Source organism: Simochromis diagramma, unplaced genomic scaffold (assembly GCF_900408965.1).
Source record: "Simochromis diagramma unplaced genomic scaffold, fSimDia1.1 OVJJ01000705.1, whole genome shotgun sequence".
NCBI lineage: Eukaryota > Metazoa > Chordata > Actinopteri > Cichliformes > Cichlidae > Simochromis > Simochromis diagramma.
In genome coordinates, this window is record NW_024387448.1 from 4,177,211 (window position 1) to 4,201,240 (window position 24,030).

Genomic DNA, 24,030 nt, shown 5'->3' on the forward strand with positions numbered 1-24,030 from the left:
TATTAGAGATAGGTTGATCATATTTAAGATTGAAGCATTAATTAATGGCAGAGGAAATAACATCACCCCGTTGAGCTCTAATTGTAGTCATTAAGGATTCAAGGATTCAATGAAGCTTTTAAGTTAAAGCAATTGCTAGAATCTGCCCATGGTTTTCTTTATCTGACCATGTAGATAAGTTCTGTTTTTCTTTCTTAATGAAGACCAAAAAACCCACCAAAAACAGTCAATCTGTAAACTCCTTGACATCACACTTAGATTATCCTTCCATGTTCAAAGTGCCCAGCCTGAAGGCACCACAACTTTGTTTGTTCCAGAAGTATCAAGAATCGGGTGTCTGACTAAAGACTTCTTTTTTCCTTTCACTGAGGTCTTCATCTGTTTTACCTCCTTCACAATATAATATGTACTTTTTTGTACAACATACAAATGCATATAAGTTCTTAGCCTCATCTTCCATTGAATTTTCTATCTTGATTACTTAGAGACGAATGTTTGAAGGAGAGAAAAAAATTAAAATCACAGCTCTGTAAGTGTGTTATTAACCCAAAACATGGTTAACCATTGTTAATGAGGAACAGAAATAGAGATGAAACTAAAAGACAAGTGTGAGATTTGATTCCTGAGTGACATTTTTTCATAATAATACTTTTTCCCAAGTTGTGACATTTTTTCAGCACTCATTATGTATTAGACCAGGGGTGGGCAATCTCAGTCCACGAGGGCCGGTGTCCTGCAGGTTTTAGATCTCACCTTGGGTCAACACACCTGAATCACATGATTAGTTCGTTACCAGGCCTCTGGAGAACTTCAGGACATGTTGAGGAGCTAATTTAGCCATTTAAATCAGCTGTGTTGGTTCGAGGACACGTCTAAAACCTGCAGGGACACCGGCCCTCGTGGACTGAGATTGCCCACCCCTGTATTAGACACTGGATGGTCTCAGTCATGATGCTATTTTAGTGCTATTACAGATATATTATCAAGTTCATCATTGGATGCTACAGAGTTAGAACCATGTGTAGGTCACATCGAGGTGTGCATGTGGAGGGAGAACCGAAGAACAGCTTCATCAGAATCAAAATCAGAAATGGTTTTATTGCCAAATGTTAAGCAGATTTACAACATTAGGAAATTGCTGCGGTACTTTGCGTGAGACATACTATAAGACAAACACTTAAATGATTGAATGCAAGTGATGATCAGTGCAAAGAAAATTGAACAGGTGCAGAGAACACAATACAGGAGCAATGCAGGTGTATGAAAGTTTGTCAGAAAAAACTGACAAAGGAAAACTGAAATAACCTCAGTGTATTGAACAGTCAGCAGGGTACAAAATGTCTGATGTGAAGTGTGTATTAAATAATAAAAATTTCCGAGCCATGAGAGGAATAAGGCACGCATTTGCAACAGTCTGTGACTGAAGTCAGTTACAAAGCAGATACAAACAGACGTTCTCTACACTTTCTGTACAAAACTCCTTCTCCACTGCCAATCCTCTCGTAGTCCGTAATCAGGTTCCAGAAGAAATTTACATACAAAAAGCTCCAGTTAACAGGATAGACACAACACTCACAGATACACAGGTTCAGATTTGCAGGTTTGAATGATGCTGGTCGCTCAACGATCCAGCGAAGACTAGTGCACATCAGCGACCGGTGTGTAGATGAGAGCAGGTGTGTGGGCCAGCAGCGGGAGCCTGTAATGAGCATCGCTGCGGCGAAAGAGAGAGAGCGAGAGGGGGAGAGGAAGGAGGGAGAGAGCGAAAAACAAAAACAACTATGTTGCCTAATAGAGAGTCGACCAGCGAGGCACAGGGACCATGACAAGGCCCAAATAATGATCCGAGCTCTTACATCCATAATGAGGTAGTGAAAGCATGTGGCAGAAGAGTTTTGAAAACAGTTGTCAAGGAGACTGAGGATGCTACTTATTGTGCAGCCATCTGGAGGAGTCCAGAAGTGAATCGAGCAGTAAAGAGCAGCCATGCAAGTGAGCCGTGGTATGTATAGTGTTCTTCGCTGGCAGGTGACCAGCTTAAGTTTAGAAGTGAGTCTTGTGAGGAAGAAATCAAAGACATTACTTCAGCCAACAGTCACAGGAAATTCAATACTACAATTCAATACACTATAATAATCTGGAAAGGCGTGGAAGCATTAGCCGATCTTAAATACTGCAAGACTGGTGAAGTGAATTGAAAGCACGAGGGTGAAGCCCAGCCCACTACTCCATGTGAGATGAAAAGAGAAAGAGAAAGAAAAGAGTAAAAAAGATTTCAGGCCATCAGGGTCCATCGGGGCATATAGTTAATATCAAGGACTATCTTTGCAGCTATTACATTTATTTATGTCTTATCAGCTAAAAAAGTTTAAAAAAAAACTTTACTAAAGGATCCACAGAATAGAGAACAAATCCAGTATAGATATAGGTAGAATATAGTTACATGCAAAGGCAGAATGCATAAATTATGATAAAAGGAACAAATACAAATACATCAAATGTTGCTGAGCTTAGGAACAATTACTGTCTTGCAGTCTTTCACACAGTGTTGTGAACGTGGTCTGAAACCCGTCATAGAAATTGTCCTCCCTCAGATCAAATCCAGCACAGAGAAGTACACCTTTTAAACTCCTTAATTATAGGTACACCTTTTAAATGACTCGATAATGCAAATATCTAATCAGCCAATCATATTGCAGCAGTGCATTTAGACATGTAGATGTCTAAATGCTCTTGAAAAAAACAAGAGTAAACAAGTAATCCGTGACTTGTTATGACATTAAAACAAGATTATTTTTTAACTGCATTATCATTACAGTAAAGGCTCATATATAAATCCACATAACAAAAAAAAATCTGTCGACATATTGGGTTTTTAAATCACAAAATAATGGTATTGGTACTGGTTTTAAAAATCAGTTTGTCTCTAGTCTTAATAAACATGTGTACCAAACTGACATAGACTAAAACTAAACTGTATTTTTATTTTATTGGTGGTCATATTTCTAAGTACACCATATCCTTTCAGTTTTTCTTTTTTTTTTTAGAGTCTAGTTTTTATTTGAGTATTATATGAGAATTATAACCCTTCTACAGATGATACAATTTACAATAAACAGCAGATTCTAAGTATTTACACTGTAATTATGACAGATATCCATTGTTTATACACAAGTTTCCCACCCCCTTACTTCCTGTAAAAACAGCCCAAGGCTCAGTGATATTACATAAATATAAAAAATACACCTGTAAAACTAAAAAGCTTCCACAGAAAAACGTAAGGCAGGGCAAAATGCATTAGTCTACTTGATGCCTCCCATCATGTGGATCCAGAAGTTGGCCTGCACAGTCCAGCCCAGCTTCTCACACTCAGAGATTTGTTGGAGAAAGTGCTCCCTGGCATCTGCCTCATTCTGCTCCTCCTGGAGCGCCACCCGCAAGTAGCGCATATCCTCTGCAGCGCTCAGCTCTGGGATGCCCGTGAGCAGCATGAGGGAGAAAAGAGTCACCAACAGACGAGAGTGGGAGCGCAGGGAGAGGTATGCTTCTGTGCAGGTGTCCTAATGTGGGTGTTGGAGGCAAGAAAAGATAGAATAATAAAGAAAAGCAAAGATAAAACAATAAGGACAGCTGAAATTGAGATTTTTTCTATAATTCTAAAAGTGGTATCCAAAATAAGAATCAGGCTGCTTTTAATTAGTGTGTGTGTGTACTTCTGGAATAAACTCAATTGGCATAAATCAAAAGTCTTAATAATGGCAGGTCAGCAAGGAGAAAAGCCTCTGCTTTTAAATCAGAACACTGCAGCCTGCCTGCAGTTTCATAAAGACTGCATGGACAAGCCAGAAGTCAGAATTATATTTTTGGACTGAGATGAGATCAAAACAGAGCTTGTTGGGTTCAATGAAAAGCATTTTGTTAAGAGAGAGGAACACACATCAGAATTTTTTCCCACTATTTAGGCCTATTTTGTTGGAGTTGGGCCACGACTGCATGCTTTCATCATTGAACAAAATTGAATGAAGTTTGAATTATACTAGGAAATTAGAATTTCTTGGTCTTGTCTTGGTATTAGGACACCTCCGGTTCTGGTTGCCGCCCAGCTCACTATGCACCTGACCCCTACGGCGCCTCCTGCGGTTGGTGGGCCTGCAGGAAGATGGGCCCATGCCCCTCTTTTGGAGTGAGCCCGGCCGGGCCCCATGGACTAAGGCCCGACCAGGCACTCCCCCTCGGGCAGCCTCCCTGGGCCTGGCTCCAGGCCGGTCCCGGTAACCCTATCCCGGGCAGGGTGAATTGTTCCCTTGATGGTCTTCTCATAGAGGTCTTCTGAATCGCTCTTTGTCTGGTCCCTCATCCAGGACCAATTTGCCTAAATGCCCCCAGACAACATAGCCCTTGGGATCCCTGGGATACACAAACTCCTCCACCACGGTAAGGTAGCAATTCGGGGAGGGGGGCCCGCATGGCCGGCAATAAGACGGACTCGTTCCTAGGTGGTGATGGGCTCCGCCAGGGCTGCTCTTTGTCACAGATTCTGTTTGTAATTTTTATGCATAGGATTTCTAGGTGGTCACCTCACCTTTCACCTAGGTGGTGTCAGAATCTCATCTCTGCTTTTTGCGGATGATGTGGTTCTGTGGGATTCATCAGGTGATGGCCTCCAGCTCGCTTTGGAATGGTTCATAAACTAAGTGTGAAGAGGTGGGAATGAGAATCAGCACCTCCAAATCTGAGGCCATGGTCCTAGCCGGAAAAGAGTGGAGTGCCCACTTCGGGTCAGGGACGAGTTCTTGCTCCAAGTAGAAGAGTGTAAGTATCTTCGGGTGTCGTTCACGAGTGACGGGAGAAGGGAGCGGGCGATCGACAGATATATCACTGCTGCTGCAGTGATGCGGACGCTGCACTGGTCTGTTGTGTTGAAGATAGAGCTGAGTGTAAAAGCAAAGCTGTCAATTTACCGGTCGATCTACGTCCCTACCCTCACCTATGGTCACGAGCTGTGGGTAGTGACCGAAAGAACGAGATTGCGGATACAAGCGGCAGAAATGGGCTTCCTCCGAAGGGTGGCTGGCCTCTCTCTGAGAGACAAGGTGAGTACTTCAGCCATCCGGGAGGGGCTCAGAGTAGAGCCGCTGCTCCTCCACATCGAAAGGAGCCAGTTGAGGTGGTTTGGGCGTCTGACAAGGATGCCTCCTGGGCGCCTCCTGGGTGAGGTGTTCAGGGCATGTCCCACCAGGAGGAGGGCAGACCCAGGACCCTGGGAACGCCTTGGTGATCCCTTGGACAAGCTGGAGAAGGTGGCTGGGGAGAGGGAGGTCTGGGCTTCTCTGCTTGGGCTGCTGCCCCCGTGACTCGGCCCCGGAAGCAGAAGATGGATGGATGGATGGATGGAGAATTTCTCTGAACTTTTCCTTCTACGCTGACCTTGGACAGCTGTTTATTGACAAAAGAATTAAGAGAACTAATGTCTTGATCCTGACTGCCACAGCAAATTACTAAGGTAAAAGGTTGAACTCCACCGAGAAGCTAACTATTTATGGGACCTGTTAAAACATTTTCATGCAAAGCTGGACAAATAATAAAGCCCTCTTACCCTAAAACGCTGAAAGTAGAGGCTGTTGCGACCATCGACCCTGCCCATGACATACAGGAAGTCAGGTGTGAGGACGAAAGGTGCTCGCTCCCTTTTCACGCCAAGAAAGTGCTTCCTGTTACCCAGGATGTGTCCGAAGTCAATGTGAAACAAGTTCCCTGAGAGGCAAGATTACTTCAGTTTTTTCTAATTATCAGTTAATTTGTTCATTTATGAATTCATTTTATCATGCAGCTTGTTTCAGAGGACAAAAAGCATCTGTCATATCATAAGGGGATAATAACAAATCAGTAAATAACATGTGATAACAGTAGCCAATAAGGTGTTTTCAGTGATTTGTGCTGCTTACCGTCTTCTCTGATCATGATGTTGTCATTGTGTCGATCGCCTATACCCAGTACATATGTGGCCACACAGTAACCAGCACAGGAATTCACAAATCTCTCCACGTTCTTGAAGTGCTGCAGTCAAATAAAATCACAACAGTTTCACGTTTTAGTTGGTTTTTTTTTCTAATTACTGAGGGAAACAACAGAAAGGACCCGCGATTGCTTTTGATTTACTCACAATTTCCTGTAGTGGACACTTGGACTTAAGCCACTCAAACAGAGCATTGTTTTTGAAGGCTCCAGTTGCTCCTCCTTGGCTCCTCTGGACCGCAGCGATCGTTGTTGCATTCCTCACAATCTCAATCATACCTGATGACAAGGACATTTTCATTTTGTGCTTCACCTTTAAACATGTGTTTTAAACTTCAAACACAGAAACCTAATTCCAGGGGGTAAAAAAACCCTCTCACAAAACACTGTTACAAAAACATGACACTGTGCAGGTGCAGTGGTTGCATGTTGATCCTCTGCCATGTGGGTGGGTGCTTCTTTCCCTCCCACAGTCCAATAAGCAGGCATGTTACATAATTTATTATAGTAAACTGGTCATAGGTTAAATTGGTAAATTGATAAAATACTATACAGAAAACCCCATAACAACATGTATAAATAAAAATTTGGGGCGATAGCTTTGGTTGTGAAAAGTCTTATAAAAATGGCCTGCCTTTTGTAAACACTTTCCTGATGAATTTATGGGCTCAGTCACTTATTTTAGGTCAAATATAATAAAAGAACGAGTCCAATTTGAACATTTTGGACATTCTAAGGTTTAGATTGTTCTCTGTTCGGTTTACAGATCAGAGATGGATCCACTCCCCTCTCATTTTAAATGGAGAAAAGGTGGAATCTGTCTCCACCTTCAGGTTTCTGGCACCCACATCTCCGCTGATCTCACCTAGACCAACAACACCAACACCCTGGTAAAGAAGGCTCAGCGGTGGCTGCACTTCCTCCGTGTCCTAAAGAAGAATAACCTGGTCCAGAAGCTGCTGCTGGCCTTCTACCGCTCCACAGTGGAGAGCGTGCTCTCCTGCTGCCTGGGTGTTTGTTACGCAGGGGACGCTATTGAGAACAGGAAGGCTGTGCAGAGGGTAATTAACACTGCCCAAAAAATCATTACCTGCCTTCTGCCATCCAGGAGACCATCTCCAGATCCTCCCGTCTTAGGAAAACTAGGGGCATCACAGGTGACCCCTTGCACCTTGCCCACCACTAGTTTAACCCGCTGCCCTCTGGTCGGGGCCTCAGGTCAATCAGGTCCCACATCTCCAGACTCGCCTACAACTGTCCAATGTGTAATTTTCTCTTTTTTTGTAAATATTTCTCTATATGTCTCCTGTTTGCTATTTATTTCAACCTCCTACTGTCACCAAAGTGCTTGCTCATAGGGGTTAATATGATTGTTGGGTTTTTCTCTGCATGTATTATTGTAGGGTCTACCTTACAATATAAAGCGCCTTGAGGCACCCATTGTTGTGATTTGGTGCTGTATAAATAAAATTGAATTGAATTTGACTATTTATATACACAGTGACAATAAAGGACTATTCTGTTCTCTTCTGGTTATTTTTATGACCGTTTTTTTTACTGCTTACATTTTTAAACAAATGTCTGTACTTTCTACTCCTTACATTTTCAAAGCAGGCCCGTTACTTCAGGCTCAGCAGTATCATTTATAGCGTTTAAATTCGGGGGTTAAGTGGGACGGAACAAGTGCCGATGTCTTTATGTTGTAGTCAGCATCTAGCTAATAGCAATGGTGCATAAAGGGAGAACTGTTTCTACACCACATAAAGTTTTTACAATGTTTCTATCAGCTCAACAAACGTACAAACAGTTTGTTGCTTCATCTACTGCATTTCCAGGAAGAGAAAAGATTGAGAGCTAACTTCACTCATGGAAAAAGATGTAAGCTGTAAGGACTGCTCAGTGACAAATGATAAACTGCAAATTTAATGCTTACTTGCGATGTCATAATTTTAGTCACATATTGGATTTGTATGTGATGTGTTTTGATAATTTATGCATTTTAATTTTGTGAAACGTCCTGCAAAACAAACTAAGCATAGCAAATTTGTGTTATTGAAATGTTGCATGAAAATTCTGGGTAGTTTTGCTCAGGATAAACAGGTTACCTTGTATTAATGTGGTGAATTGATAGCAAAGTACTGTGTTGGACTGAAACACAGTGGCTGTGGTGGTCAGCCGCTGTGGAGCTTGGGTTAGATCAAGTGTAGCAGACATTCGTTTACAAATGAACTGACGGTGCTTAGATTCAGTCACTGAATTCAGTCTTTATACAGTGTAAAATCTAATTAGCTCTAAATAGTTCTCAGTTGCCTTAAGTAAAGCTTACGTAAGATGTCTAATTTGGGCAACGTATTCATTATGAGTAACCTCAGAGCTGTGATCTGCATGTCCGCTGATCACAGCTTGTCCACTAAGAAAATCTACTGGAGCTGACATTAGAAATCATTGTGGGCTGTCAGTATTTTCCCCACGCTGAGCCACTACAACAGATCAGCCCCCATTTATTTATTTTCTCTTTCACTGCTTGTGTCCTAAATAACAGATTGAGATGATGATGAAGAAGTAGAATTTAGATTTGAATAACATTTTTATCTTCATGTACTAATATTATTTTTGTATTACAATAATATAGCAGATACATTTCAGAGCCTCTTTCACTTTTACTTGAGTAAAGGCATTAAATCAGTAATTCAGCTTTTACTGGAGTGTTTTTTTCACACCAATATCTGTACTTCTACTTAAGTACAGAATGTGTGTACTTTTGCTGACTCTGTAAACAAGCTATTAACTGATTAGTAAATTATATTAAGTACAACTTCAACAACCACTATTAAAAAGAGCCATCCAATATCAACTGTGGACACTATCAAAGCACACTAATGCTGATACCTATGTTTTTTCCAGTGGAGATGCAGCCATATGGAACAAGATTGAGGTCCAGGGATTTCTCCTTCCAGATGGAGTCCATCAGCACCAGTGCCTAAACAGAAATATGCAAAAACATTCATGTGTCTTTTCAACCTGATGTAAAACTACGATAGACTTGAGGTTTTTTAGCAGAAAAGTAAAGTTGTGTATTTTGGGCATACCAAACCTGTTAAGTATATAACCTAGGAGCAACACAAAAAATGAAAAACTGAACTGGTCCAAGAATTGAGCCCTGAGGGACAAATAAAGGAGCAGCGCAGAAAAAGATACGTAGTTATTTATATGAATTTTAAATATAGGGGTTGGTCAGATAAGTATGAAGTACCGTATGATGGAAGTATGAAGTACTGTATATTCACCTTTTTCCAAGCATGTAGGAAATATTCACACAAAACAATCAGTATTCTTATTTGAGGAAGAGAATTCAAGTAATCAAAGTAACAAAAGATCTGTCTGACCTGAATGACCAGCATGTCCTGTCTGAGGTCATCCCCCTCTTTGAAGATTATTCCAACAGGTGTGGCGGAGGTAGGCGATGGCATGGGAGAGAACTCCAGCCACAGAGGCTTCTTCTTTGAGGCCATTACTTTGCATTTATCAAGCTACATCACAGACAAGTAAAGCAGACCGTTTTGTTTGTGTGGGATATTTTTCTTCACCACAGCCTTTTTGATTTAATCAACAACAACAACAAAAGATTACATATAGCTACGTTACTGTCGTGTACTTATTGTAATCAGGAAAAACAGAATAAGTAACAAATTTATGTTGAAGAAAAGTTCAAGTAAGTAATTATACTTGAATTATATGAAGCAGACAGAAAATGTGATGCAAAAAACAAAAACAGGCCAAGGAGGAATTCACAATGGTCTACTATAATAATTGTACTGTAGAAATTGATAACATTTCCTCAACTATGTACAAAACTACAAGCCTGACCAAGTAATGTGCACATCTATCTGTCTCCAGTTCTTAACCTGAAACATCATCACAAAGAGGTTGCCCTTTTGATGAAAAGGTCAATGTCTTGCATTGTTTATAAATAATGCATATAGTAAACGTAGAATATAAGACTAAACCACACACAAAATGCTCAAATGCAATATATAAAAATATACCCAACATTTTTTTATTTACCACACTTTCACATAACCCTAAAGCTCAATGTACAAATAGAGATAGAAAGCCAGCATAGCTTACCAGGATCCTTCCACATTTAATGCGAGGGTCAAAGGGCAGCAAGAATTCATTTGGCAGGTTACTGTCTCTAAGAAGTTCCTGAAGCCGGAAGGGAGCTACAACAAGATCAACAGATATAATTTAGTGAAGTGGTTTAACAGTGAAACAACAGCTGCTTTTGGGGATTAGAGTCCTTGGCTTCTGAAAAGTTGCTATAAAAACATCTAATGCATTTCAAGGATGTCTTTCCTAGCCTAGGTGAGCTTCTGTTATTCATCAGCTGATGAACACCAGGTGTGCAGCACTACTTCATCTACATACAGGAACCCAGCCATACTTAGCCATACACAGATGGGATTTCTTCATGTATATTTAAATGGAACTCAACACGAGGCCAGCTGGAAGAAGCTTTTCCAAAGTACATTCAAAGTTACATGCAAAGCTTTGCTAACCTTCTACAGCTGGTAGATAAATAATAATGTAGTAACTTGGAAACAATAACATGCAAGAACATAAAAAAAATAACCATAATTAACAAGAAGCACTCAGAGAGTGCCTCGGCCAAGGTAGCTCACTCTCTGGGCTGTGTTTAGTATGAAGGGATTTACTTTTAATGAATTTCATTTTATTTGTTTTTTGGGTTTTTTTGTTTTTTAAATGTACCTACATGACATTGGCAGAGCCAGAGAGGAGTTGTATTGTGTTTACAGACAGAATGACGTGGGTGCACCTAAACGCTAGCACAAACATAAATTCCTTGGCAGAGGTAAAAATAGAGGGAAGTTTAATAGGTCATCTTAAAAATGGCCTTTCCAAAACTAAATGCTTTTGTCACGCACCATGCAAGAACATAAGAACAAGGAAAGTATTTCAGCTTGCATTCAGAAGCAGAGGCTCAAGGACTTTTACTGAGAAGCCAGTGGAGCTTACATTTAAAACCTGAATTATGAGAGTATTATATAACAGAACATAAAGGAAAGTATAATAGGTCCATTTTAAATTTCTATCTTAAAAAATGAATTCTCCAAAGAAACGTTCTTTGTTGTGTTCCAAAGTAATTCGGATTCAAGGATGAGTGGCTGTTTTTTGATTAAAAAACAACAAAGAAACAAAATCTGCATCCTTGCTGCCTTTAATTAATCTGAATATTTTTTATGACTCTTTATATGAACTCTATTTTAAGCTCTTTAAAATGCATTTTCACTCTTTTAGGAATTGATCAAGTTTTGTTAATGTTAAAATGTGTTAGGTGAGAGATGGCATGACAACAATGGCCTGCAGGGTGAAGTTCCTAGATGAAAAGGAACATACAGGCTCGTTCAGTTTTGCCAGAAAACATCTTGATGATCCCCAAAACATGTTATGTACCTGTTTTGCTGCCTCGGGACCTGAAAGACTTGCTGTGGTAAATGAAAGCATGAATTCTGCTGTCTACTAAACATTCTGAAACAAAAACAAGCTGAAGTGCACTTGGCTCTGCAGCAGGAAAATAGGTCCACCCAGTAGGTCCACCTCTGAATGGCTTAAGAGAAACAAAATGAATACTTTGGAGTGGCCTAGTCAAAGTCCTGACCTGAATCTGATAGAGATTCTGCACCATGATAAAACATTCAGTAAAAAACAGTGAAATAAAACTAAATTAAATACTTTTAGCTTTTTAAAAATAAAATTTTGATATGTTAATTAAGAAAAAATGATGCTCCCTACTTGTAGAATCAAGGTTGGTCTTGTCAGGGTACAGGTTTTTAATGATGACAGCGACCTCCTGCAGGGCCTCCACCGCCTGGACCTGCTGGGTGAAGCTGTCGAGCATGGCCTGACCACAGCCCAGCAGGTAGGCCTCCAGAATCACAGCCATGCGCTGTCGGAAATACGGGCACCCTGCTACCTCACTGCGAACGTACCAGAAGAAGAAGTGTCCGATTCTTTTGCTCTGCAGTGAAAGATGTGAGTGAGTCAGACAGCATGAAACAGATCTGGTCGCAGTCGACATCTTACTGGTGTAAAAACATTCATTAATGTTCCAGCAGACTGAAACCTTTATTAAACTCACCTGAAAAAAGAAAAACTTTTAAATGAAAGGTATTATTTTTATTCACACAAAAACCTGATCTTTTGATGACTATTGTGAATGAAAATACAAAAATAGATAAATAAAAAGAAAGAAAGAAAATCAGATCCATTATTAAGCTTGTCACAAGCTTTTTATAAGCTGTGAGCCAATCATAATTGGGAGCTACTTTAGTGCTTTTGTATAGTATAAGTATAAGATCGGATTTGAGCACAAAACATCAGGATTCTTGTGCAGATTCTAGAGAGTCAAACACTGTTTGTTATTGTGGACCGGCACACAAACATAGAACCTAACGGGGCTTTATATTATCTAAGTGGTACCATAATGCTTCAATTCTCAACAGGCTCAATTCTGCAGTTTGAATAAAGTTCCCCCAAGGAAACATTTCCTTGATTTTCACTGATACGCAGAGACAACCAAAAAGGTGAGATGATGGTGTTGGACAGAAGTGTGGAATTTCCAGGGTTAAAGTCTGCAAAGTCATTTTTGCAGATGCTGACTACGAAAAAACTTCAGAGCACTGTTTCTGAAACATTGAAATTAACACAAATACATCCCTGTGACATCAGCATAGAATAAGAGGTCATCTGACAGGATCCAACACCACTGATTGATCTGGCCCAGAGAGGTCGATGACGCGAGCTTCTCTTTAAAAAAGGCGCGCCCGACACCTCTCTCTCTCCCTCTCTCTCTCCTTAAATGACTGTAGCACAATTTCTTCCTGTTGCCTGTTGCTCTTCTATAATGACCATTATTTTTGCTGTGAATACCGCCTCGTACTCTGGAGTGCATTCCCACAGAGCTTGAATTGATTTTTCTGGCATCACTTAGCAATGAAAAAATGACATGCTGATGTGTACAGAATAGAGCTGATTCCATTCTGATTCACAAGGTCCTGACTCAATTCGACTTTGACTCAGTCAGAAATATTATAATTATGATCATTTATCTTGGATATTTACTGTTCAAAGAACCCTTTAAACTTTGTAAATTAAATATATTAATTTCCAAATTAACAACAGATCCTAAAGCAGTTACAATATTGCAACTTTTATTCAACTTTTACTTTTTCCACAGTATTTCACCTCCATTTTGCACGCCTTGCATATGGCTTTGCTTTTGTCCACTCTTCGCTGTCTTCACAGTTCTTGAATCCAAATACAGCTGCCGAACATCTGTCTTTAGGCTTGTGGCACCAGGTCACTTAACTCTTGCATGGCTTTCTCTTGTCAACCTCTTGCAAGTCTCATACACAGCAAAATATATTTCTATTTGAAAAATGTAATTTAAGGATTTAAGGAATCAATATCAGATTATTTAAAATTCATTTGAATTGGGAAGTTGATTTTGATCCCTAGTACAAAAATATCTAGTAAGAAGGTGTGTGTGTGTGTGTGTGTGTGTGTGTGTGTGTGTGTGTGTGTGTGTGTGTGTGCGTGTGTGTGTGTGTGTGTAAGAGAGTACATTTTTTAGCCTTGGCTCATTCTGGGAATTTTTTTCTATAGTCTTTGTTACTGTTACTATGACAACATGTGGCTGTAACTTGGAACCAGGGATGTGATGCTGCGATTGCTACAGTGCCGTCTATGAATTGTATTTGTTAGCCCACCCACCCATTCTCACCACCAGCCACCACTGCAAGTGATTATTTAGTTTCTTTAAGTAGGTTTTGTTTTGTCTCTCTTCATTAGAAAAAGACAAAAAATAATAATTTTGTCTTGCAAAACCTTGTACATGCCAGTACACTGCAGTCACAGTGGATGCTTCATGACTTACCCGCAGAGCTCTTTGGATGAGGTACCGAGCGAGGAAACTGTCATGGTAAGGTTCCACTTTTAGGATCTGTAAGAGTTAAAGGTGAAGGAAAAGGTCATTGTCACACTTTAATAGTCATTTTAAGTGATTTTACAAATATCCTTAAATAGTGGGATGGGGGGGATGGTTAAAATGCTTAAATGTGTTCACATTCTACTGGATATATTTACATGACTTAGACAAAAGGTGAATGTTAGGCCTTATGAAAAAGAACAGAACAGAAATGTGGAAAGCAGCTTGGAGTAAGGATCAAAGGGAAAATAAAACATGAAGCAAAATGAAAGCTGTCAGAGAAGAGATAAGTGGGTGATGTCTAATGTAACCAGTAAAATCTGATAAATGTCATTGCATTGGTGATGCATTCCACACAGACTCTAAGAGAACATTTTGAAACAAGTCTGTGGCTTCAGGGAAAACATTTGACAGTTTAGATTAGCAGTAATCATGATTTTTTTTTATGTATTGTAATTGTAATAAAAAAAGCAACACATACAGTCCTGATGTTCAATAGAATGGGGAGTGGAATAAAGACAGATTCACTTTGCAAACTAAACAGGTAGTTAATAGTAGTTTAATTATTTCAGATGACGTTTTGCGCGTCAGGCAATATGAATGAATCTGTTTATCAATTTTCATATAAACACATACCTGCACAAGCTGAAGCAAATACTTCAGCACATCATCATTTGACAGACTCTCCAGTCTCTTCACTGCCAGTCTCCTGACAAACTCATCTGCAAAATCCATGCTTAGTAGCTCCAATGCCACAGTTACATCCAGTTCCTCAGGTTGCCAGTATCCCAGTAGCCAGTGGACATCTTCAACCGAATTGCGGTTCATCCAGTCAACATTACGCAAGTACTGGGGTAGACTGGAGGCATAACGGACACTCTCCTCCCGAAACCTTCTGAGGCATGGCTTTTTGGTGTTGATGGCTGTAGTTGGGGATTTGAGAGTTACATTGTCAGCCAGTGAGTTTGCTGGCAAAGAATATCTTTTGATAGGCAAGGGTGGGGGGACATGAGATTCGTGATTCTCACGTTCTCTGGAGTTGGAACATTCAGAGTTGGTAACAGTATTTGGGACAACCACAGGAAAGCTGTAGCGGTCTAAAAGGAAGCTGATAGCCATGGAGTCAGCTATGTCTGGGTTAGTAGCAGTTGACAGCTTGTCTGCTTGGTAGGTGATGGCCTCATCATCCAGGCCAGGGTGTGACCACATGTGCAGTGTGTAGGGCCCCTGGCTCAGAACAGACCTGCAGAGATAGGTGGTGTCCCGTGTTGAAACACCGTGTAAATAATAGTTAGTTTTACAGTACTGCAAGAAATGTCTCGACGTTCTCTCAAATGAAGAATATAAGAGCACAAACTGAGACGTCAGATGGAGTAATAATAAATACACATATGTAATAAATAAAACATAAATTAATAAATGAATAATAAATAGAGACCTCAAAACCAATGTTGACACTAAGGTTGGCAACACATGCATACACACAAGTATATGCATCTGTTACCCAAATGTTATCAACATTTTGTAGTTGTAAATAAAACCACGCACATGGACACACATGGATTTGTAGCAGTTGCAAAAGACTGGGTCCCTACTTCCAAACAACCTACTTCATGAACTGATTAGACTTGTAACTCTTGTCCAGATACTGTGAAAGGATGAAATTCGGCTAACTCAGAAATTTCACACCTGTTAAAATTCCATACTAACATCCTATTCAAATATTAAAGTTTCTTGTGTGCCTGAAATGTATCACGGCAAAACCTGTAATAGACACGCCGGTGCACCATGTCATTTGATGCTCTGCCTCTCAAAAGCAGGAAATGTACACGAATGCAGAAGTTGCAGTAAGCTTCAGTTACAGCAGAGGGCGATATTTTATTTCAAGCCAACAAAAAATTCATTAATAAAAGCATTTACACAGACATTACTAACACATTTACACGTAATAAATATAAGCCACCTATCTTAATCGGTTAATCATAGGTCACTAGTGACTTTATGGCTTTAAATATATTATCTCCCCCTGCTGGTACTGAAAAGCGTGAAATGGACACGGTCGACCGGCGTGCCTATTACATGCTTTGCCGTGATATCGTGGTGTAGTACACAAAATGGAAAATAAGCATGTGCAAGAACTGGGCACTGAAATGGCATAAACATCCAACAATGCAACTTTTGTGTGTATTATCTTTGTAAAATGTTTGTCATTGTTACTCGGATTTGTGGTGTTACCATGGTATCATATTTTGGATATTATTGGTATACTTAATTAATAACTGGCTAACACTACAAACTAAGCATGACTTGACAGGAGAGCAGAGATTTTTAAATGACAGTTTTATAGCTAACTGCTTATGTATGTTTTTCCCTTATACTGTTAATAAAGATATTTTGATTAAATAAAAACAAAAATCCGCACCTGTGATCTATGAGGAGTAGGTTGACAAAGTAGAGCACTTTTCCTCTCCCTTTCAGCAAGTCTATTGTTTTGTTGCTTGAAGGCGATGGCACTTTTGTTGCTGCAGACATGTCACTAGGACTTTCGTTAATAGTGAGACCCAGCTTAGCTCCACGTGGCAGATCCCTAAGGAGAACATCAAAGTCCAGCCACTCATTCCACAGCACTTCATCTGAAAGGGGCTTGGGAATGGAGGACACTGAAGAGAGGACCTTGTTACCATGGAGTATGGATGCTTCAACATAAACAGACTGAGGGCATTTGCTTGGAAGTTGTGGGATATCAAATCCAAGCAATTTGACTCTGAAATTTCTGTTGCAGTCCCACAAGGATATCATGAAGATGTCATCCAAATCCTTCCCTTTAAGGCTGAGATCATTGTGGGAACTGAACTGGCCGCTAAAACCATCAACAAGTGGCCAGTCCACAAATTTGACAGCCTCCGAGGGAAGCTGCGACACTGGGACAACAAAGAGGTGAAGCTCTTGGTTTGTTTTCAGGCACTGTCGCACCCAGAGGAAATCGTTCAGGGCGTAGTCTCCAGATAAAAACTCCTCCCTGCCTGCAACTTTCAACACGAGATTGTCAGGCCCATCGTATTTAATCCCTCGGTCATTCATCACCCTTTCAAAAACTTTAAGAAGTAGTTGTGGTGTTGTGCTGAGGTCAGCCTTTATGCTGAAGCTGATCCTGCTCATGTAGTGGAAAGTGACAGGAAAGTCTCTGTTCTGCCATTCTTGTAGTTCTTCTGGTAAGGCGGTATGCGTTAGCCAAGGCTCTGTGGCATACAACTTGTCATCCCGTTTCTTCAGCTCTAGTTTCCTAGCAGATGCCAGTTTCCGACGGGTGAAGGTGAGCTCACCAAGTCTATCAGATGCTTCTTTCTCCAGGTCATGTCCGATCAGATAAGTCAGGCACTGCTGTTGTTTCTCGTTCTCCTCTGGATCAACTGCCACAGGCGGTTTTACTATTATGTGTGCTGATAGGCAATGAGGGTCATTACGTGACCATGGAATGTCTAATGTCCTGATAACCTGACAGTCATCGTAGGCTTCATACCAGTCACCACCCCTGGCATAGAGCAGGCTGTATTTCTCGGGGTCCAATATTGCAAAAGGGTCTGGGTGGCAGTTTTGCTCCTGTGCCTGAAGGCATAGAGTCATATACATGAAAAAATAAATACATACAATTTTTGATTACTGTAGTCTGAATATAGTGTTGCGCAAATGTCTTGATCCCCCCATCATTTCATTATATTTTGCTCCAAAGAACAAGAAGATGAGATAACACTTTATTGATCCCACGGCGGGGAAATTTGTGCGTTACCTCAAGCTGGGAGCTGAGTAACAAGCTGCCTACTGTGGCGGCATCTTGGAAAAAAAATGCTTCCTTATAATTGTTTTTTCGCCAGGGTTTCTGAAATTCTTGTAAAATCTTTCTTTGTTTTTAACAGTACTGTAAATGCTTAAGCATGAGGCACACTGACAGCTATACTGTAAATAGCTGCTAGTGGGACTATGCAATACCATGTCATATGAGCATGCAATCTTAGTTTAGCATATTAGCTAACATTAGCCTTTTAGCTAAAAATACATAATATTTTAGAAGCCAGCTAAATCAGTTGATAGTTCCCATGTACGGTTTGACGATAAAGCAACGTAGAAACTTCTTTTAGCTGCTTCCTTTTTCACAGAGGGTGACTATGGCACAGAGCTACAGATATTTCATTTGGCAGATTTTTATATTTAATGTATTTCCTGATTCAACCACAAAGGTAAATGGACTGTTTCTTATATAGCGCTTGTCTACCTGCGTGCTTTAGACAACTTGCCTGATTCACTTATAAACTTTTTAAAATGTTTTTTTCCTCCATAAGAGCTTTCTATCTAACATTCACACAAATTCAGTGGGTGCACCAGAGTGCAACTTGGATCCAGTCTCCTTGCCCGAGGATATTTGGCATGGAGACTGAAGCAGCCGAGTATTCAACCACCAACTTTAGTTGATTACCCACTCTGCAGCCACCCCAAACAAGGGATGGACTTAGTTATGGGCACATGTGTTATTGACTGTAATGAATTTGCTACATCCTTAATCATACTCTGCTTTATTGTTTATTGTACCCTCAGTGAGACCATAATGTTCTTCGTACTGTACTAGCAAACCAAAAGCTCAATGGGAAAATGTTTACTAAGGTGAACCTCACATTTATTGACTTCTCTAAGTTTGAATTTATTTTGCGAACAGACCAGTCTGCAACGCACCCACCCCAGAGCACCAACTTCCATTATAAAGAAACTAGTTTTTAGGAACTGCGCTATCAATTTCACTTTATAGACCCAGAACTACATCCAACACAGTCTATGAGAATAAAAGGAAAACATCCTTTGCACGATAGACCACTCAGTGCAGGTTTACATACCTCCATACAGATGCGTAGCCTCAATTGGTAGACACTACACTGTGCAGGGAGGGTGACTGATATCGGCTCGCAGCCCATGCTGATATCTTGATCCTCATCACCAGGCTTAAACTCACAAATAAACTTCAGGGTGTTCTCAAAGCAGCCTTGGGTAGACAGTCTTCTTACACTGTCTATAGAGTGTGGACGGGTTGGCCGATTCACAGCAGCATCCATTGGGACTTTAAAGAGAGCCAAGCTTTAACAAAACTCTGATTTAAAAAGAAAAACTCATACAAAGGCTGGTGCTGATTAGTTTGGGTCCTCTGGTGGAGTGCACGCAACTCTGCTTATCTGACAATGTGACAGTGTGTGTTCCCTTTTTGTGACTGCTCGGAGACTTCCTCATTCTTTTGTGCTTCAGTTCTCAAACACCATGATGTTATTATTAATAGCAGAACATTTACTGACAATGTAACATAGGTAACTTCCTTATTCTTTTTTGTACTTCAGTAACAAATTATAATAGCTATTCTGACATTTTCACAACTAAGTATGGACAACATGCTACAGTAAACACTCCTGGACTAATACTGTTTAAGAGGGAAATGTCAACTTCTGCAATTTAATCACAAATTAAACAGGTCAAAACTGGGCAGAATTACTGTTTTTTACAGTAATACACCAAACCTGTTTGGGTTGTTTGGCTTTCTGTTCTGTGTAGAATGTGTTGGTCTACTGGTTGAAATAGCTGAAAGGTGTCAGTCAGTATTTTTAAATGTTGTTTACTTTACTCTACTCTTACTCATATCATTTACTGAACTACACTCCATCAAACCATGCTATTGTTTTGTATGCAGCACAGAGCAAATTCAAAGCCTTTGTAGATACAAATCAGTAAAAAAAAATGAAATTGGTAAGAGTTTCCTGAAAAGCGTTCGATAGTTGTTTGGTTATTATTGTTATTGTTGTGGAGGCTAATATTAAAAACTGAGAATAAGAATAGGATGAAGACATAGTACAGTATTTCTTTCAGGATAAATAATCACCGTAACAAAATGAAACTAAAAACAAGTTTCCAATAATTTATAGATACAGTTACCATTCAGCCACAAACATGACTCAAGAAGGGGGAGGGTGTAGAGGCTGGACTGGAACTGGGCCACAGACTGCCAAGCAGCTGAAGTCATTTTCCCGCCAGGAGGAAGAAAAAGACCGGCTCAACAACTAGTGTGACGCGCATGGGTGTCATATGATTAACTTGTACCTTCAGTTCAGTACTTCCCTTTGGAGGGTTTGAACACTGCTTAATGAACCACTAAAAGTAGTTTCATGGGAGAAAGAACATCTCAGAGAGGGGTTGATTTGGAGCTGAATAATGAACATTTAGTTATCATGTGTTATTGGACACTCCAACAAGAAGGAAAATGACTTTATTTTATTCTCAGTGCTTTATTACAGAAATGCTGTGACAATCAAATTAGTTTGCCCTTTTGGGGAATTTAGCACATCTAAACGTACTTTCAGCTACTCCGTTATTTTCCAAGGGACTGCACCAACAAATGTATCCCTATTTTGATTTCCACTCCATTCCCACCCCGACACAATCTTGTCATGTATCTGGGGGTACACTAACTAACTTGTGTCGCTTTCTGATCTCAAACTGTGGTTCGTTTACATGCAAGGTAAACATGTTAACCTGCACACCATGAGACCGCAGCAAGTTTGGCCGACCTATTAGTGTAAAATCTGCTTAAATATCGAGCCAGAATTATGCCAGAAGCTTGTTGATGGCTACCAAAAGCATCCGGTTGAGGTGCAACTTACTAAGAATCATCACAACTGTAAGCATGTATACAATCTGTTCAACATTATACTTATGTAACAAAATTACATGAAACATTTGCATACAATCAAATAACTTAAACAGTCAGTCATCTTTAAAAGCTAAACTTGCATGAATTGAGGTAAATGTACTAATTTAAGTAATTCCTTCTTTTGTCAGTGATCTCTGTAAAAAACCTATAAAATGTCAGCGTACAGATACGTTAATTTCACATGCTTGTCGTGCAGACACAAGACGACCATTGATCAGCTGTTTTCAACCATTTTAATAATTTCCTTTTAAAGATGACACACATCTGTAACAAATGAATTCACAGTATCTTCACAATAGTGCTTTAACACAATCCAAACAGAAATCTAATCATATAATTACCTGCTAATTTTACAAAGCAGATTTTCTTCGTATGGTTATAGCTTATTTTTTAAGGGTTTTAAGAATGCAGGTTTTACTGATCTTGTTGTCTGATGTGACGCTTTGTTTGCCATCAGGTCTTCGTGTCATCATAATGTGTTTTGTAATTCCTGATTGCAGTGTGAAAATACTTTTTTGCAGTTTTATATACTAGGGAGTAGGTATGAGAACACCTTGCAGTGCTTTGATTAATCTGACTGCCAAATAAGTTACAGTTTTGACCTGCAGGAGGTCCTAAATAGTTCAAGCAATAATAGACACTGTCACAACGCCTGTGTATGGAGGCTAAAGCTGGAAAATCATAACAGGAACATGGTGATGATAGAATAACGTGTAAATCAATTACGCTTGCTCATTTGAGGATTAATATTTCACTTTAAAATATCAACAATCAGCAGTTTACAATTATGATTGAAAAATCTTCAACAACAGCTGAACTGGCTAGAGGATTGATTAAAAACACACATTTGGATGTGACTGATTTACAATGTAGCAACAATTCATGTACGTAACAGCACATTTTATAAGCAAGACCACATTTTTAAAGGTTATCACCAACATTTTTTAAAATTAAGAAACAGCAATGTTGATGACATCACTTTTTTAAACGTTAGCTGTCTGTTGTTGAGTTCCTTTGCATTCGTATGGTCTCAGTGTATTTTTGCCATAAAGACACAACACTTCCTGAAAATAAGCTGACACAGTTCTCTAACTTGTCAAGACACATTCGAAATGGTACAACACATAAAAATTAGCCATGCTACAACACATGTATCCGCAGTGTAAAAAAAACTAATCTGCTGTTGTTGGTTAAACAAGGAGGATAGGTGGCAAAACAACCCTTCAAACAAACACAGTCAACATTTATGTTGAGTCTTCCACATACACTCAAAAGATATTTAGAGCCAAAATGCTGACTTTAAGTCATTTGATTACAAGTAAGGTTTTGGAATGCAATCTTGAAAACTTTTCCAAAGTTTTACATGTAAACCTTGGAAAAATTAAAGCTCATTAGTAAACTCATTGTTAGCTGCCACTAAATCCTACAGTTTGTAATAAAATGTTTTTAATAAATTTAGCGTCACATCTTTTTTAGTCATGATTCATATTTTTGATTCTGACTTCAGTAACAACCCCAGATTACAACCCATCTTACACAGTTAGCTAAACTAAGCTAAAAATAAGATTATTTTAAATAAGCAAAGAGAAATCTTACTGAATTCAAACAAAGGGAAATAAAGGCAGACTGGACATGGAGCCAGACATTCAGTATAAAACTGGTGTGCAAAATGTAAAGTTTATCTGAAACAGTGTGCAACAGGCTTTGGGGAACTTACTTATATGTTTGCAGTATCACAGGTTCTACCCAGTCAACACTAAAGTATATGCTAAACTTTTAAAAAGGCATGTACACAATTAACAAGCTGCCAGAGGTGCAATATTTGTTAGGATGCCTGGGTCGTTGACCCAGGGTTTTTGAGTTTATTATTTTATTTATACTTTCTAGTCTTTGGTTTCTTTGAGTTCTGTCTTATGGTTTATGTCTTTGTCTTCTCTAGTTGCTCTGTCTCCCCTATCACCTGTATCCCCTTGTCTAGTTCGCGTCTCTGTGTATCCTTAGTTCCTATATCCCCGTGTCCGGTCAGTGTCTTTGTCTGCCCTGCTCCCACGTCTCTGTTCCCTCTGTAGTGCCTGCAAGTGAGTCCGTGTCTTTGTTCAGTCTGTGTTATGTGTTTCCTATTTTACTTTGAAGGTCTCTGTCTTATCTCAGTGTGTTCAGTTTACGCTTCCTTTTGTCTCGTCAGTTCTGATTTGCCACAGCTGTGTTTCCCTCCTGTTATTCATTCCCTGATTGCTCCCTCTGTGTATTTAAGCCCTGTGTTTCTCTGTGTCCGTGTCGCGATCTACTGTTTATTTTGCTGTGTGTTTTGCCAGTCCACTGGTGTTAGTTTATTTTGAGTTTTCTCCAGTTATGTTATGTTTGCGTTCAGCATTAAAGCTGTTTTGGTTTAAGTTTGTCTCTGGAGTCTGCATCTTGGGTCCTATCCCTGTCCGCACACAGCCGTCACCTAACAATATTTGCATAAAACAAAAGTTACATAAACATTTAGCACATTTTGTCAGGGCTGAACTTGGCTCAAGGGAGCTGAATGTCCACAGTCCCATCAACACAATCCTGCTGGAAGATTCCCTGCAATATTCTGGGGGGAAAAGTGATTACAGCTGGTTTTATCTTTTTTTTTTTTTTTTTTAAATCACCAGTCATTCATTGCTTTAGCTTCTGAATATATAACAATTAAATAATGAAATTTTATGTTTTAATAAATGCAGTTATTCATGACTCATTAGGGCAGACCTTCCCAAAGTGTGGGGCTGCCCCATGGGGGGGGGGGGCGCAGAGCCATTGCAGGGGGGGGGCGCGGTATGAAAAGGGGGGGGACAAAACGCTTGGACACTGCTAGCACGGGCGCCCACAGAAACGCAAAGCAAGAGATGAAGCATTGCTGAATATGTTTCCAAACCAACTTCATTCTAAGCCAAAGACTAGAAAAATATGGTGAAGCATGTCTTCCCTTTGGTTTCACCTGCACAAGTGCCGAGGTAGGTCTCCCCTGCAGAACTGGTTTTCCCTGTGTCGGGAGCAGTGCTGGGCTCTTCAAATCACAGACAAACAGTATCCCACAGTTGTTTTTTTAAACCCATTTTGCACAGAGAGGCATTTTTTGAAAAATGCATTGATTGCAATGTTGAATATTATTACACATGAAAAAAAAAAAACCCAACTACAGTAAAATAATTACACCGTGACGCCTCTGCCTTTCTAAATGGAGGGACAGTAACTGCGTGTGTATATGTAAGCGTGTAAAACCTGAAGATAGTAAGATTAA

The 24,030-nt window shown here is 39.9% G+C and overlaps 1 protein-coding gene across 2 annotated transcripts; it reads right to left on the reverse strand.

Annotated features, from left to right (window-relative positions):
• Positions 1 to 1,293: 1,293 nt before the first annotated feature.
• si:rp71-17i16.5 (phosphatidylinositol 4,5-bisphosphate 3-kinase catalytic subunit gamma isoform) lies at positions 1,294 to 19,300 on the reverse strand. 2 transcript variants are annotated; one of them, XM_040013893.1, is made up of 13 exons: positions 18,907 to 19,300; positions 16,446 to 17,629; positions 15,052 to 15,266; positions 14,660 to 14,946; positions 13,973 to 14,038; positions 11,830 to 12,055; positions 10,144 to 10,238; positions 9,402 to 9,545; positions 8,905 to 8,995; positions 6,164 to 6,294; positions 5,946 to 6,057; positions 5,597 to 5,754; positions 1,294 to 3,560 (listed from the first exon to the last, which is right to left on the reverse strand). In XM_040013893.1, the coding sequence occupies exons 1-13, from the start codon at positions 19,120 to 19,122 to the stop codon at positions 3,303 to 3,305; spliced, it is 3,183 nt and encodes a 1,060-aa protein (XP_039869827.1). In that variant the 5' UTR covers positions 19,123 to 19,300; the 3' UTR covers positions 1,294 to 3,302. The 2 variants fall into 2 exon arrangements, with proteins under 2 accessions (XP_039869827.1, XP_039869826.1); XM_040013892.1 differs by having other exon boundaries at positions 14,660 to 15,266; positions 18,907 to 19,296.
• Positions 19,301 to 24,030: the final 4,730 nt, after the last annotated feature.

Excerpts from the sequence above, each read along its gene's own strand:
- si:rp71-17i16.5 (XM_040013892.1), bottom strand. The coding sequence starts at position 19,122 with ATGGATGCTGCTGTGAATCGGCCAACCCGTCCACACTCTATAGACAGT. Across the intron at positions 6,058-6,163 it reads AGTGTCCACTACAGGAAATT|CACTTCAAGAACGTGGAGAG; the intron begins GTGAGTAAATCA and ends ATTTGACTGCAG. Across the intron at positions 5,755-5,945 it reads CATCATGATCAGAGAAGACG|GGAACTTGTTTCACATTGAC; the intron begins GTAAGCAGCACA and ends CTTGCCTCTCAG.